At 37.0% G+C, this 14,240-nt stretch overlaps 1 protein-coding gene across 8 annotated transcripts in view; it reads left to right on the forward strand.

The window, feature by feature from the left end:
• Nucleotides 1–14,240, forward strand: part of agrn (agrin) — a 242,698-nt gene that overhangs the window by 154,932 nt on the left and 73,526 nt on the right. For all 8 annotated transcript variants that reach the window (XM_052593910.1, XM_052593914.1, XM_052593918.1 and 5 more), the window contains 2 exons: nucleotides 3,505–3,729; nucleotides 9,127–9,333. In XM_052593910.1, the coding sequence (XP_052449870.1) occupies nucleotides 3,505–3,729; nucleotides 9,127–9,333 (432 nt within the window). The remainder of the gene's footprint in view (nucleotides 1–3,504; nucleotides 3,730–9,126; nucleotides 9,334–14,240) is intronic.

The raw sequence follows: 14,240 nt of genomic DNA on the forward strand, positions 1-14,240 counted from the left end.
TCCAGCCGGCTTCTCTTAATGGGAGCTAATGGTTTCTCCAGTGGTAATGGCTGGCTTGTGTGGTGAGATGTTGTTGGAGGCACTGCCCGCATTGTGCTGGACCCTTTTGGTCGCGCTCCATACTCCCCTCCTCTGAGAGCCGTCCTATTATTGTGTTAGTATACACAAGTCCCAGAACTGGCAGCAACACTTTCTGTCGGCCCACCTCTCTTTCTGGGCTTTTATGCTTAATGCCTTAGAACTTATTGAGTTTCATTTTGTGTGAATTTAGGATGCATTGACTTAACTTTGGCATATTTGTATTTGAAATAAGACCATAAGAAAATCTTATAATCTCTATAAATGTTCTAAATGTCATGTTGTAAGATCTGTCACTACAAATAATAATTGTCTTAATCTGCCCCCACACCAGCATAAATTTATGTGAGAGAAAATTATTATTATTATTATTGTTTTTGTTGTTTGGTTTCAAAAATAATAATTATTGGTGGTTTGTTTTCAGAAAAACATAGAAACATCTTTTAAAGAGGATAAATTTACTTGAAGATAATGATATTTAATTTTGTCTTGATTTAAAATAATATTTATTTATTTGAATTTTTTTGTGCTAGAACTGTTGGGTGTGCATTTAGGATGGGTTAACTTAACCTTGAAAAACTACAATCAATATTTCGCTAGTGGGGTGAAAGGTGGTGACGATTATAGGGGCCCACGGCTTGATGGACCACAGCTGCACATTGTCACGAAAGCTTATCATTTGCACGTGTTTTTAAGCCTTGCCAATTTAAACATTCAAAAGAGTTTAAAGCATTCAGACACAAGATGCGAAAAATTCAACTGGCGCACGCACAGAGCTGTGTCTCGTGGAACCGTGCTCTCCTTCGCATCCCCCTGCATCTAAATGAACAAATACAAATCACAGTTTAAACATGCAAACAGAAAAAGATGTGAAAGAGCCCAATTCAGCACCAGCACCGAAATTTGACTCTTCTTGCTCTTGCATCGACAAATACATACAGAATAATGTCCAAATATGTGTCTTGGAGAGTATCCACAAAAAAAACTGTCGGTTATGTTTTAAGTGAAAGTAAACTGGAAAAAGAAATCGGATGTGTATCATTATAGTGGATGCATTGTCTCTTAAAGTGACTGCGCCTAATTTACTAGCTGCTGTCTGTGTCCTGTTAATCCAAGAAAATGAGAGAAAGAAAATCACTCACTGCTCTTGACTGAAGTACTTTGTGCTTTTGACAATAATTAATCCACAGTCAAACCAACAATTATTCAGACACCAGATATAATTTTAGATATATTTTTTTACTAGAGGGTGCAGAACACTAGAGTTCAGTTATTTAAGCAAGTACCACAAAATAAAGTAAACTGTGATATGTATACCTAGAAATTATTGGTACAGTGGACTACCAGTAAAACTGATTAAAAAAAATTTGGGACCAAAAATTACTGAGTCACTTTTGACCTGACCGAGTTTTACTCAAGTGTCTTTTCTTTAAATTTTAATGCAACCTTTTTACAACACAGACTGAAAAAAATTAAGCATTGTTTGGTCATTTGTCAACAAAGTATTGATAGTTGTCCAAATACTGTCATTCTAGCAGTTTTCTGAATAATTTTTGGTTGATTGTAATCCATTACATGCCTTTCTATCAAAGTTATCTGACATTATCAAGATGAATTTGTTCTGACACAGCTTGTCATATTTTATTACCATTTTCTAAACTGTGATAATGTGAGAAATGTTGAAGGTGTCTGTATAAATTTAGTTTTGCCTGTATATTTAATTTTTACAGTGAAGACAATGCAGTGCTATTTTTCATTTGTTTGTTCGGTATCTGTACCTGGATAAATAAGTAAAAAAAAAAATTAAAAAAAAAAAAAACATTGTGTAAATAGCACAAATAAATAAATAGAACGAACATACCAATCTAACAGTTTTAAACAGGGTGCACTGGTACAACGCAGGTTTACAAGCCACTTTTTTTCTGCGTATTTCTATCAATTTCTCGAGTTTTTCCGCATTTATGAACAACACATTTTCATACACGTTAAAAGCACCTTATGGTTTCTCATTTTGGCCAATTTGAGCATTGATAAACAACGCAAAACACAGGCATTTTGAGTTTCTGCTAGTGATTCCTATGGCGAAAAATCACTTGTTGCCCTCCAGCTGCATCAGTGACGTCATGTGCAAACAACCTATTACTTGACTAGTCATTCAGGAAAAAGCCACTGCCTAGTTGTTTCTGAAAATATGTTGTTTTATAGATCCCTAGTGTGCATATATCCATCTTTGTGTTATTTGTGTGTTATCATTTTTCTCCCTATCTCTGTGACCTTGTCTTCATTTCCCGCTTATTTTGTTCCCATTTTCTTCTTCTCTTTTTTCGCCTGTGTTCTTCCTCTTCTCTCGTTCTTTGTTTTGTTTGCGTGTTTTGTCTTTCTTGTCTAATTTCCTCCGTCCTTTCTGTCTCTGTCTCTCTTGTCTTTTTTCCTCTCTGTCTCCGTGCTTCTTTCTCTCGCTCGCGGCTCGGCATTGTCTTAGCACGACACCGGCTGATAAGTCCTTTGTGCCATCTTGTTTCTGAAAAGTGTGGAGGCTGGCGAAACTGTCACACATATTTCAATAACCATCATGGCATTTCTATTACAATTATGATCTTGCCATACAGGGCCAGGGCCCAGAGCCCCCTGCAGCCACAAAGACCCATCAGCTCCCACATACTCATCACTCCTGTCCCGTCAGCTGTCACCCTTATCTTTTCACTTTTCAGTATTTCTTCTCAATAAATGACACGCCACTGACAACAGCTCCATCAATAGTGCCTAGAAGATGCTTTGAAAAAGCAGACAATTCTAGTCAAAAAATGTCATTCTTGCTGTAGAGTAGTGGATAGAGCATGTGCTCAGATACCAGAAACTGCGCTGTCCTTAAGAGTTTAAATCCAACTTTTATCAAAAAAGTTAATATCTTCAGGAAAAATGTACAAGGGCTGCTGTTCAAAAGTTTGGGGCTGGTAAGATTTATGCATTTTATGTTTTTGAAAGAAGGTTGCATTCATTTGATTAAAGGGGTAGTTCACTCATTCGATAATTTTCATTAATTACTCACCCTTGTGTCGTTCCAAACCTGTAAGACAACACAAGTAACACAAATTTCTTTCTGGTCCTGCATAGACACAGACAGCAAAGCAACTACCAAATTCAGGGCCAAGAAATATAATAAGGACATTGTAAAATTAGTCCATGTGACATCAGTGGTTAAACCTAAATATTATGAAGCTACCAGAATACTTTTTGTTCGCAAAGAAAACAAAAATATAAACTTTATTCATCGTTTCTTCTTTTCCATTTCAGTCTAGCTTCATAACATTACAGTTTCACCTTTTCTGTTAGAATAATAGTGAGTCTGCACAGATTGCTTTGCTACGAGTGTCCCGAGTTCGAATCCCGGCTCAAGGACATTTTTTTCTCCACTGTTGTCCACAGATCCTTGCAGTGACACTCTGAACGGTTTAAGTGTGGCCTGTCGGGTGAACCCAAAGACCTACAAGCAGCTTATCTTCTCACCAGACGATTCCTGCCCTCCTGACAGTACGCCCATCTGCGCCAGCGACGGCAAAACTTACGAAAGCGAGTGTCAGATGCAGTGGACGGCCCTGCAGAACAACCTGGAGCTCAAGAAGGTCTCTTCAGGCAGCTGCAAGGAGAAAGGTGAGTTCCTCCTAAAGCAGAGATGTCACAGACACCCAGAAGCTCATGCTCGCGTCTGATAAAGGAGCCCTACGGCCGCATTTGATTTATTTTGTCATGGCTGCGGTGAGGAGGCTCTGGACAAATTAAGTCAGGTTAGCAGTACTGTCATGCCTACACGATACCAATCTCCACAAATCCAATTTGCCTGTCGGGCTCTGGCAGGTGTATTGTGGCAAGACTGTATCTTCACGGGTGATGAAAAGATCGTCCCTGCTTCGCTCTGAAGCCCTGTGGCAAAGCGCAGAGAGAGTGTGTTCAGCAGTGATAGTGCGCGAACAGTAGCTTAGTGTGTATGTGTGTGTGCCTGTGTCTGAACTATGTTTGTGCCGTGAGCGATAGCAGTTTGTGGGCCACTGTTGTTCCAGTATAGAGCAACTGTTTTTGTGCCAGTGTAACTGGAGAAACGATAGCATTTGTCTCCGATAAATGTCTTACTTTGTTAGATACATGTCTAGAATGCTAACATGTGTTTGGGATCTGCTCAGTCAATATGTTAAATGAAATGTATCACTCACATCATTAGTGTTAATGTAATGCATGTTATTTGCTATTATTTCCAGAATTTTACATTTCCATATCTCAAAACCTCCTGTTTTGTTCAAGATCCCTCCAATCCTGATCAGACATGTATCATATTATCACTAATCAAAAGAGTCTTTCTTAAACAGTTTGTAATATGATATGCTAGTAAGCTTAGCTGCGAACTGAAGGCTAAATGGTTTTTAACTTTGCTATTATTTTCTTTAGCATAGCCTACTATCTTAACAGACGGGCTATATTTGTATTAGTTAGAACAAGATATTGTGATAAAATGCAAAAATTTTGACCAGACATTACAAAGACTTCCAGAGGGGATGCGATTATGTGGGGTGGATTGATATTTACCCCAGCAGTTTTTCAAGAGAGATTACTCTATAATAAACTGAAAACTCTCTTTTAGGTCTGTTCTTATATGAAGCAAACAGATTTCGCAGTAATTCCAGATGGAGAATGTTATTGTTAATCAAAAGAGTCTTTTATTGCAGGTCAGCATTATTAGTGTTGACAACTCTCACACACTCAGCATGAGACTTACGCAATTGACACTTTTCTCACACTCTCACGCCACACATAAATTCTCACGCGATCAATAGCACTCTTAGTTACATCTATAATAGGATAAATGGCAAAACAAATTTGGGAAAGGGTCATGTTCGCATTTGTGTTTGCGCTCTAGAAAGAATCGAGATTCTTTGTAACGCATTTTTGTAGCGCTGAGGAATGCAGCCAATCACAGTCGTATCTGTTGATTTCTTGAACGACTGTGATTGGCCATTGCATTCTCTCACCTCTAAATGACGGACTTTTTTCCTGCATGCTTGCGATTCATCTCTCTGTATGTAAATAAGAAATTTACATAGACGCAAAAAAATTTGACGCTCAAGCTATGCAGACTAATAGAAATAGATTTTAAATATAACAGACTAAGTAATTGCAATTGCAAACTGTTGTAGACCAAAGTAATTGCAATTATTTATAAAAGTAATAATGAATGAATGTGTGGCGGGTGTGTAAACTGACCATCTCATTGAATCTAATTCAAACCTGTGAAATTTTAAGATGATTAACCCCTTTTAAAAAACGAATTTAATAATTAAACTTCCTTTTCATATTGTTTTTTTTTAAAAAACGAATTTAACCTCGAAATACAATTCCAAACCAGATTCCAAAAGAGTTGGGACACTGCACAAATTGTTAATAGAAACAATGCAATGTGGAAGTTTCAAATTTCAATATTTATTCAGAATACAACATAGATGACATATCAAACGTTTAGACAGAAAATTTATAATTTTAAGGGAAAAATAAGTTGATTTTAAATTTCATGGCATCAACACATCTTAAAAAAAAAAAAAAAAATTTGGCACAAGGCCATGCTTACCACTGTGTGGCATCCTCTCTTCTTGTTATAACGTCTGAAAACATCTGGGGACTGACGAGACAAGTTGCTCAAGTTTAGGAATAGGAATGGATGGCATCCCAGTCTTCCAAAAAGAACTTCGTCTGACCACAGAACAGTTTTCCACTTTGCCACGGTCCACTTTAAATGATCCTTGGTCCAGAGAAAACGCCTGCGCTTCTGGATCATGTTTAGATATGGCTTCTTTTTTGACCTATAGAGTTTAAGCCAGCAACGGCGAATGGCACGGTGGATTGTGTTCACTGTTCAATGTTTTCTGGAAGTATTCCTGAGCCCATGTTGTGATTTCCAGGACAGTAGCTTTCCTGTATGTGATGCAGTGGGCTTGAAGATCACATATCCAGTATGGTTTTCTGGCCTTGACCCTTACGCACAGAGATTGTTCCAGATTCTCTGAATGATATTATGCACTGTAGATGATGATAACTTCAAACTCTTTGCAATTTTTCTCAGAGAAACTCCTTTCTGATATTGCTCCACTATTTTTCGCTGCAGCATTGGGAGAATTGGTGATCCATCTTGACTTCTGAGAGACACTGCCACTCTGATAGGCTCTTTTTCTACCCAATCATGTTGCCACTTGACCTAATAAGTTGCAAATTGGTCTTCCAGCTGTTTCTTATATGTACATTTAATTTTTCCAGCCTCTTATTGCTACATGTCCCAACTTTTTTGGAATGTGTAGCTCTCATGAAATCCAAAAAGAACCAATATTTGGTATGACATTTCAAAATGTCTCACTTTCAACATTTGATATGTTTTCTATACATTTGTGAATGTATATTTTATTCTATTTGTGAATAAAATATAAGTTTATGATATTTCTAAATTATTCTATTCCTTTTTTATTCACAATTTGTACAGTGTCCCAACTGTTTTGGAATCGTACCGGAATCGGAATTGTAAATTAAGCTTAAATTCAGTCTTTAGTTTTGTTTGTTTTATATAACAATATGTTGAACACCAACGTTGTAATCTTCCCAAAAACAGATTTAACAAAGAGAAGAAATGTCTTATAATTATGATGTGACAAAAATAATCTTCTGGTTCTTATCAGAGAAGAATTAGAAAAACACTGTCTCTATTAAATAAACTACAAATAATATTTATATATATGATAAACAAATAATATTTATATATATGTGTAATATCACAATAAATACAATTTAGTTTTAGTTTATACTTCAGAGGTTTAACTACTTCAAGTTAAAGTTACCTCAATGCTGTCTCAATTTACCCCGAAGCATTTTACTCACTTTGCCCCATAGCTGCAATTTTGGAAAAACACTAGCTTTTTTACAAATTCAGGCTAATTTTTAGCTTAGCAATTCTATATGCATCATAAATACTTCTTATACCTGGATAAATTTACATTGATGTATCAGTCATTACATCTATAATGCCAAAATGTAAAAAAAAAAATAAAAAAAAAAAAAAAAAAAGGAAATGGGTGCCTTCCACTCTGCACATGTGTTTCTTCTTTTCACAGTCTGGCAAAAATAATGGGTGGTTCCAAAATATATGGTCACATAACAGTAAAAGTGTACAGTTGCCAGTATACAAAGTGTGGATCAACTTACCCACTTGCTCATCTTACCTCACTCTCCCTATGATAGTAACTACTAGGCATGTCCAGATGTCAGTCAAAACTCTGGTGTTTCATATATATATTTTGTATTAAAAATGGCTTTTGCGTACATACATATATATATATATATATATATATATATACAGTCAGGTCCATAAATATTGGGACATCGACACAACTCTAATCTTTTTGGCTCTATACACCACCACAATGGATTTGAAATGAAACGAACAAGATGTGCTTTAACTGCAGACTTTCAGCTTTAATTTGAGGGTATTTACATCCAAATCAGGTGAACGGTGTAGGAATTACAACAGTTTGTATATGTACATCCCACTTTTTAAGGGACCAAAAGTAATGGGACAGATTAACAATCATAAATCAAACTTTCATTTTTTAATACTTGGTTGCAAATCCTTTGCAGTCAATTACAGCCTGAAGTCTGGAGATCAATTTGACATCAGCGTACGCTGGGTTTCATCCCTGGTGATGCTCTGCCTGGCCTCTACTGCAACTGTCTTCAGTTCCTGCTTGTTCTTGGGGCATTTTCCCTTCAGTTTTGTCTTCAGCAAGTGAAATGCATGCTCAATCGGATTTAGGTCAGATGATTGACTTGGCCATTGCATAACATTCCACTTCTTTCCCTTAAAAATCTCCATTGTGGTGGCGTATAGAGCCAAAAAGATTAGAATTGTGTCGATGTCCCAATATTTATGGACCTGACTGTGTATATATATATATATATATATATATATATATATATATATATATATATATATATATATATATATATATATATATATATATATATATATATATATATATATATACATATATATATAATAAAATTACCCCCTTCCCCCCATGGGAATTCTCCCTCCAAGTTGAACTCAAAAGATATGCTATGCTAGAACACTGAAAATGGGATGTTTAATGGTCCTATTTCCATTCAGAAATCTGGTCACCTTACATTTTTTTGCTTTGGTAAGATGTGGTTTACTAGCTACATTTTAGCCTACTAGCATAACACAATGCTAACTAGCTTAAAAATGCCTTTCTCGATTAGTTAGAACAAAATATTGTGATAACTTGCTACATTTGTGATCTGACATTACAAAGTGTCACAGAGCAGGGTTACTGATACTTCACATCACCAACAGTGTTTTAAGGAGTAAAATTCTCCTCAGCAATCTCTCATAGGTCCGTTCTTATGTGAAACTCCCAGTTTTCGCAATCCAAATGATTCCCGGTGGATTAAATCAAGTCTTGCCCTAGATTTTATCTCATTAAATATTCTTTTTACTCACAAATACGTCACACTGTGGAAGTAATAGGATTGCGAAAGCTGTTTTATGTACAGTAGTTCACGAAATTCCACTTCCATTCCTATAGCTTCCTGTGAGTCCAGTTTCATTAACATGTATGCCACATCCTTAAAGATAGATGGGATAATGCAATCAAACATAAATCAAGCTCAGATTGTACAATAGCATAATAGGTATCTTAATTTTCTCAAACAGATGAAAGGCTGCTGTAATTATACACCACCACGGCATGTCTGTGACAGCTTAACATGACTGTGAGTGGGGAAAAAAAACACCCCAAATCAATCTGGAATGGAATTAGATAATTGATTAAATAATCAGGCACGGTAATTAATTCAAAAGCCCTAAGTGAGTCAATATCCGATGTCTGATTGAGCGAGAGAGAAAGAGAGATGCCTCTAGTCAGTGTTGATTAGCACCAGGACGGTTACTGCCGTTCTTCATATTGTTGACGCATGTATACGTGTGTATTTGGTCTCCAGGGGGCTGCCCGAATGGTTGTAAGTTCAACGCCATGTGTTTGCTGGAAAATGGAGAGTTTCATTGTTCCTGCGACCCCATACAATGTGACGGCACGTACAAGCCCCTGTGCGGAAAGGACGGAAAGACATACTCCAACGACTGCGAGAGGAAACTCGAAGAGTGCCGGACCAAAACAGATATCCCCGTCAAGCAACAAGGGCCCTGTGGTGAGTGTGGAGAATTCTGCAACGGTTTTCTGTGTGTTCTTGTAATTTTGTTAGAAAAATAGATGTTGTTTAATTAGCATAGTATGTCTGCTTGTGATTGGTTGTGTCCTGTGGAAACTCTTGTGGAAGGTGCTCATTCTCTTTCATTTCCACGCCGTTCTCATTCTGCCATCGGCTCTGATGACACATGAAACGCTGACTTCATGTTTCATTCATGTCCTCACCCCTCCAGTGCCAGTCGTCCACGCCAGTCCTTCCATGTTCAAATGTCTCGTCATTTCCCCCTTTGTCCTTTTATGTCCCTTTTTGGCTGTCTTTAAACTGTTTTTTCTGTTCCAGTGTGTCACTCTGTCTGTCTTTGTCCATGTGACGTCTGCTCAGGGCCGCCGCCGGACACACCATTCGTTGCGAGCGGGGAAGAGTTCAACCTCTGACCTTTCTTATTGGAATTCTGACCTGTGGGTCTCCCTCAGGGGGCCCTGAAAGGGCTGGTTTGATGTCTTTCTTTCTACCTGTACATCTTTGTCTCTGTCTCTTGTGTTTGTTTGCGTGATGGAGAGTGGTTGGAGTGGCCCATCATGCAGCTTCAGTCCTCGTGGCACTATTTGGAAGGGAAGTGAGGTCATGGTGCTTCCCAGTCTTTCTGTCCCTGTTGTTGCCCCGCAACCAGTTTGCATGGATGCGTGCATGTAGACCCCTTTATAGGAGCTATGTTAGTTTCTCTGTTACACATAAGGATAGAAAAATAATCTATGCAAGTACGCAGATGTATAAATGTAAATGTGGAAGTGAACATTCCCATATTTAAAGTGGACTGGCATCACTCTGGCAGCAGAAAACCATTGCTAGAGGGCAAGAGGGTTACTGTCAAATATCTGACATAAAACTATATGCTGCCATTCAAAAATCACAATGAAAGGTACTAAATATATTTATAAGTTGCTCAGTGGAGACTGAAGGCTGGTCATAGAAGAAGAAAGTTTATGGGCTTGCGTTGCTTGAAACGTTTGCGTACTTGTGTGATGCATCCCTTTGGCATTCTCCCTTGAGTCCTAGTGCGTACTTCCCTCCTATACAGTAAATAAGAAGCAGTCTAGCAGTAAAGCATAGGATGTCAACAAATATGCAGGCGAGCAATACATGCATGACCCACTGCATCCGCAAAGTGTGCTACCATTGGACATTTGGACATCCCATAAGACCATAAGAGCTGAATATCCATGAGATTCAAAATATGAAATAAAATAAAAAACTATAAGTCAGACATTGGGTTTTATGGTCAAATTTGACTTGTTTAACAACACAAGTATATTTGATGCTTTTTTTGTCAGTAATAGCTGAAAATCTATATCTTGCTTCATTTTCTTTTAATTCTCTTAGAAAAATAAATGTATAATAACTTAAAGTTGTTTATGAATATTTACCTGTCATACCTACCAAATGTACTGCATTAACAATCAAGAAATAAATTCTATGCAATTACATTAATTTGGAGGTAGATTGTTTTCATTCGCCATTCTCCACTTTATACTTAAATGCATTAAACACCTCAAAATTATTGCAAAAGTTATTAAAGATGGCTTGAAAGGAAAAACAGGACCTGGACAGTGTGTTAATTATGGGACTTGTATCCAGGGCTGTTTTGGACAAGGTTCAGATTTTGAACGCATTTTAACAGTACAAAAATATCCCTCTCATTTATTCTGAAGGCTATGTGTGTCCTACTCCCTGGCAGCACATGTGTGGCAACTATATAGCTGGATAAATCCTTTTTTTTCCCCTCCCTCTCTCTTCTTTATTCTCTTCTCGCTATCAGCCTCTATGACTCATTAGGATTGTTTTCCAGTCTTCAGCGAAAAGATGCATAAATTAACATGTAAAGAGGAGTAGGGCTCGTGTCTTTGGTTTTATTTAATTATTTCTGACAAAGTAAATGTTTTGGTCCTCCTTTCTGGCTTTCGCTGGTGGCACGTTACAGTATGTTTTTTTAATACATTTATTTACATTTGCATATTCCGCAAACAGAACATTAATTAAACATCAAAAGCTCTGCGGCGGACCTGAGCCAGGCTGACTGCCTTTCATGCCGAGGAAGATACAGAGCATTGATGAGCGAAAGTCTTGTGCTTTGGACACCTGCTCTCAGTTTGATGTGTAAATGCAGAAAAAAAAAAAAGTTGCTTTGCTTGGTCGTCTTGTTTTGCTTTTGTCACATTCTTTGTCTTCTCTCTCTCTCTCTTTCTGTTATATCCATCCAGACTTTTTCAGGTTTTGCTTTGTAGCATGTTCCCATTAGATGTTGTCAATAGGAATTCTAACAGCTACAGTAGCTTCCTGCGGGTATTATAGACTGCCTTCATTCTGACAAGGGCCCAAGTGAAGGCTATGTTTTACTAAAGTGCGTTTGGGGTCCTTTAGAAGACACTCAAGCGTGACAAAAGCTTGCCTTTCCCGCAGTGGAAACCTCTAAATGGACCTCTTGTCACACGCTAATCAATAGCAGAGAAGCTGTGTGTGTACAAGAGTCATTTCAAACGCTGAGCATGTCAGTACTTTTTCCAGTGTCTGACATGGTTTCATCTGCTTCCCGTTGTCTTTGGAGACAAGCAGAGCTGGGTCACTGTGTCAGCAGCTCTCCTCAAGAGACGATTCGCTGTATAATCAAAGAAATGTGTAGTACTGAGAAAGGTCAACAAGAGACTAAAGTTCCTAAGGAAAACCGAAAACACTGTGAAAGTAGAAAGATACACAAGACCAGACTGTGGTTCCTCATATGAAAGTCTACCTGCGTTTTGTTGATGGAGCTTTAAAATATGGTTTTTGTATAAGGAGTTCAGGTCTGTTGTTTGGATGTGCGAGGCAGCAGATGAGTCGAAGATCAGACTGTGTCAAAGTCATTTTAGGAGTGACAAAAGATTGGATTGGGTTGGGAAATTATATTGAATATTCATATTTAGTTTTCAAGGTTTTTTCTGCCAAGGTAAAATTGAGCAGTGTTGTAATGAATGCTTTTTATTTTGTCATTAAGTTTCTAAAGAGCATGTCATTAGACGGCTGGAAGTCTCCATGTGGCATTTTTCATGCAAAAATGTTATTTAATTTAAATGTTTTATTAATTGTAACCATAATTATATATATATATATATATATATATATATATATATATATATATATATATATATATATATATATATTAGTGCTGTCAATCGATTAAAAAAAATTAACTAATTAATCGCACAATTTTTTAAAATTAATCGCGATTAATCGCGATTAATCGCAATTAAAAGACTGAAACTTTTTGGATATGTAAATGTAAAATGTAAATAATTAATGTTAACTCAAGATAAAGAAACTATTTAAATTCAAAATATGATTGTTTATTGGAATTTTTGTTTAACTTGTAACACAGATTTTCTCATGTAAACAACATACCTGCAATAAACCATCAATATCCTCCAAATTAACTGTTGGCTTGAAAGCCATATTTATTACAGAAATAAAAACACAGGCATGTAAGTACCATTTGAATTTCAAAACAATCAATGCCAATAAAAAACAAAAATGATTTCCATGTTGAATTCTAAGTGGACTGCAAAAAAATTCCAAAGTATAGTCATTGCCAGTGCTTTAAGTGGGCCAGTATGCACCAGTACTCAGTACTGCCACTTCCAAATATAGCTCTTGAACGTACCGCCACCTCTCCGTGCGCCCAGAACGTGCTTGTAGCGTACCGGTACGCTCATTTGGACATCTGTTTTAATAGAGGTTTTAATCTTTTACCTGCACTGCCGATTTTCAGAGCGCCCTTCACAATGCAAGCTTCCTAATTCATCCCACCCAGAACAGAAACTACATTACCCATTCACCCTTAAGTTATACAAGTGAATAGCACATGTGTCGCTTTTCCCACCGTTAAGTGTCAACAACTCAACGTGGCCGGAGAAGGTGTGTGAAACTCGTTGTGAGTTATACTAAAGCAAAATCTTGAGTATTTATTGTCTGATAAACATTAAAAACTGTCTGCGGAGGTTGAGTCGTCCTGCAGCCCCCGCTGGCTGCTCATTGGCTGCAGCATCTTTTTTCTAAGTTCAAAAAAAATACCGTAGACGGCAAGGCACAAATTTAGATATTCATTTATCTAATTAATCTATAGCCTATGCACAAAGACAATATGATCTTTTTGTCCCCTTTTTGTTTTAAAGCTTGATGAAGAGAGAGAGCGCAAGTTGCTGCAGCTGAGGAGGACAGTGATGCACGCGCACAGGAGTGATTGACAGTTCGCGGCACTGTGTACAAAAAATACTCCGCTACACAATTATTTCGTTATTTTCGTTTAAGCTTATTAACGTTAGCGTTACAGAAAGGTCTGATTTACGCACTGTTACAGTCATTGTTTTTTTGTTTTTTTTAAACAATGACATTTGAGTTCATGATTTTAATGTTGCTGTTTCTTGTGGCAGACTAAATGAAGAGTAATGTTTCTTGTGGCAGACTAAAGAGTAATCCGGCAGAGTTTTATACTGAAACTTTCCGTCTAAAAGTCCTTCCTTGGTCTTATCCATATTTCTTTGCATGTTGAACACACATGGCCACAACTGAAAATAAAAAAAACTGCAACCGCGTTAATTGCGTTATTTTTTTTTTACGCGTTAAATATTTCAAATTAATCGAATGCGTTAACGCGCTAATTTTGACAGCACTAATATATATATATATATATATATATATATATATATATATATATATATATATATATATAGTCAAATCATAGTTGTTCTGACTGACTATTATTTTGTGATTTTTTTTTGTATTTATTTTATTTTAGCCTGGCCCTTTTTTATAAAAATATATTCTGCTGTATATAAGCATTGTCTTATGAGGGCAGTCATGGAAAGTTGCAGATGGTA

Source organism: Carassius gibelio, chromosome B23, assembly GCF_023724105.1.
Source record: "Carassius gibelio isolate Cgi1373 ecotype wild population from Czech Republic chromosome B23, carGib1.2-hapl.c, whole genome shotgun sequence".
Taxonomy (NCBI): domain Eukaryota; kingdom Metazoa; phylum Chordata; class Actinopteri; order Cypriniformes; family Cyprinidae; genus Carassius; species Carassius gibelio.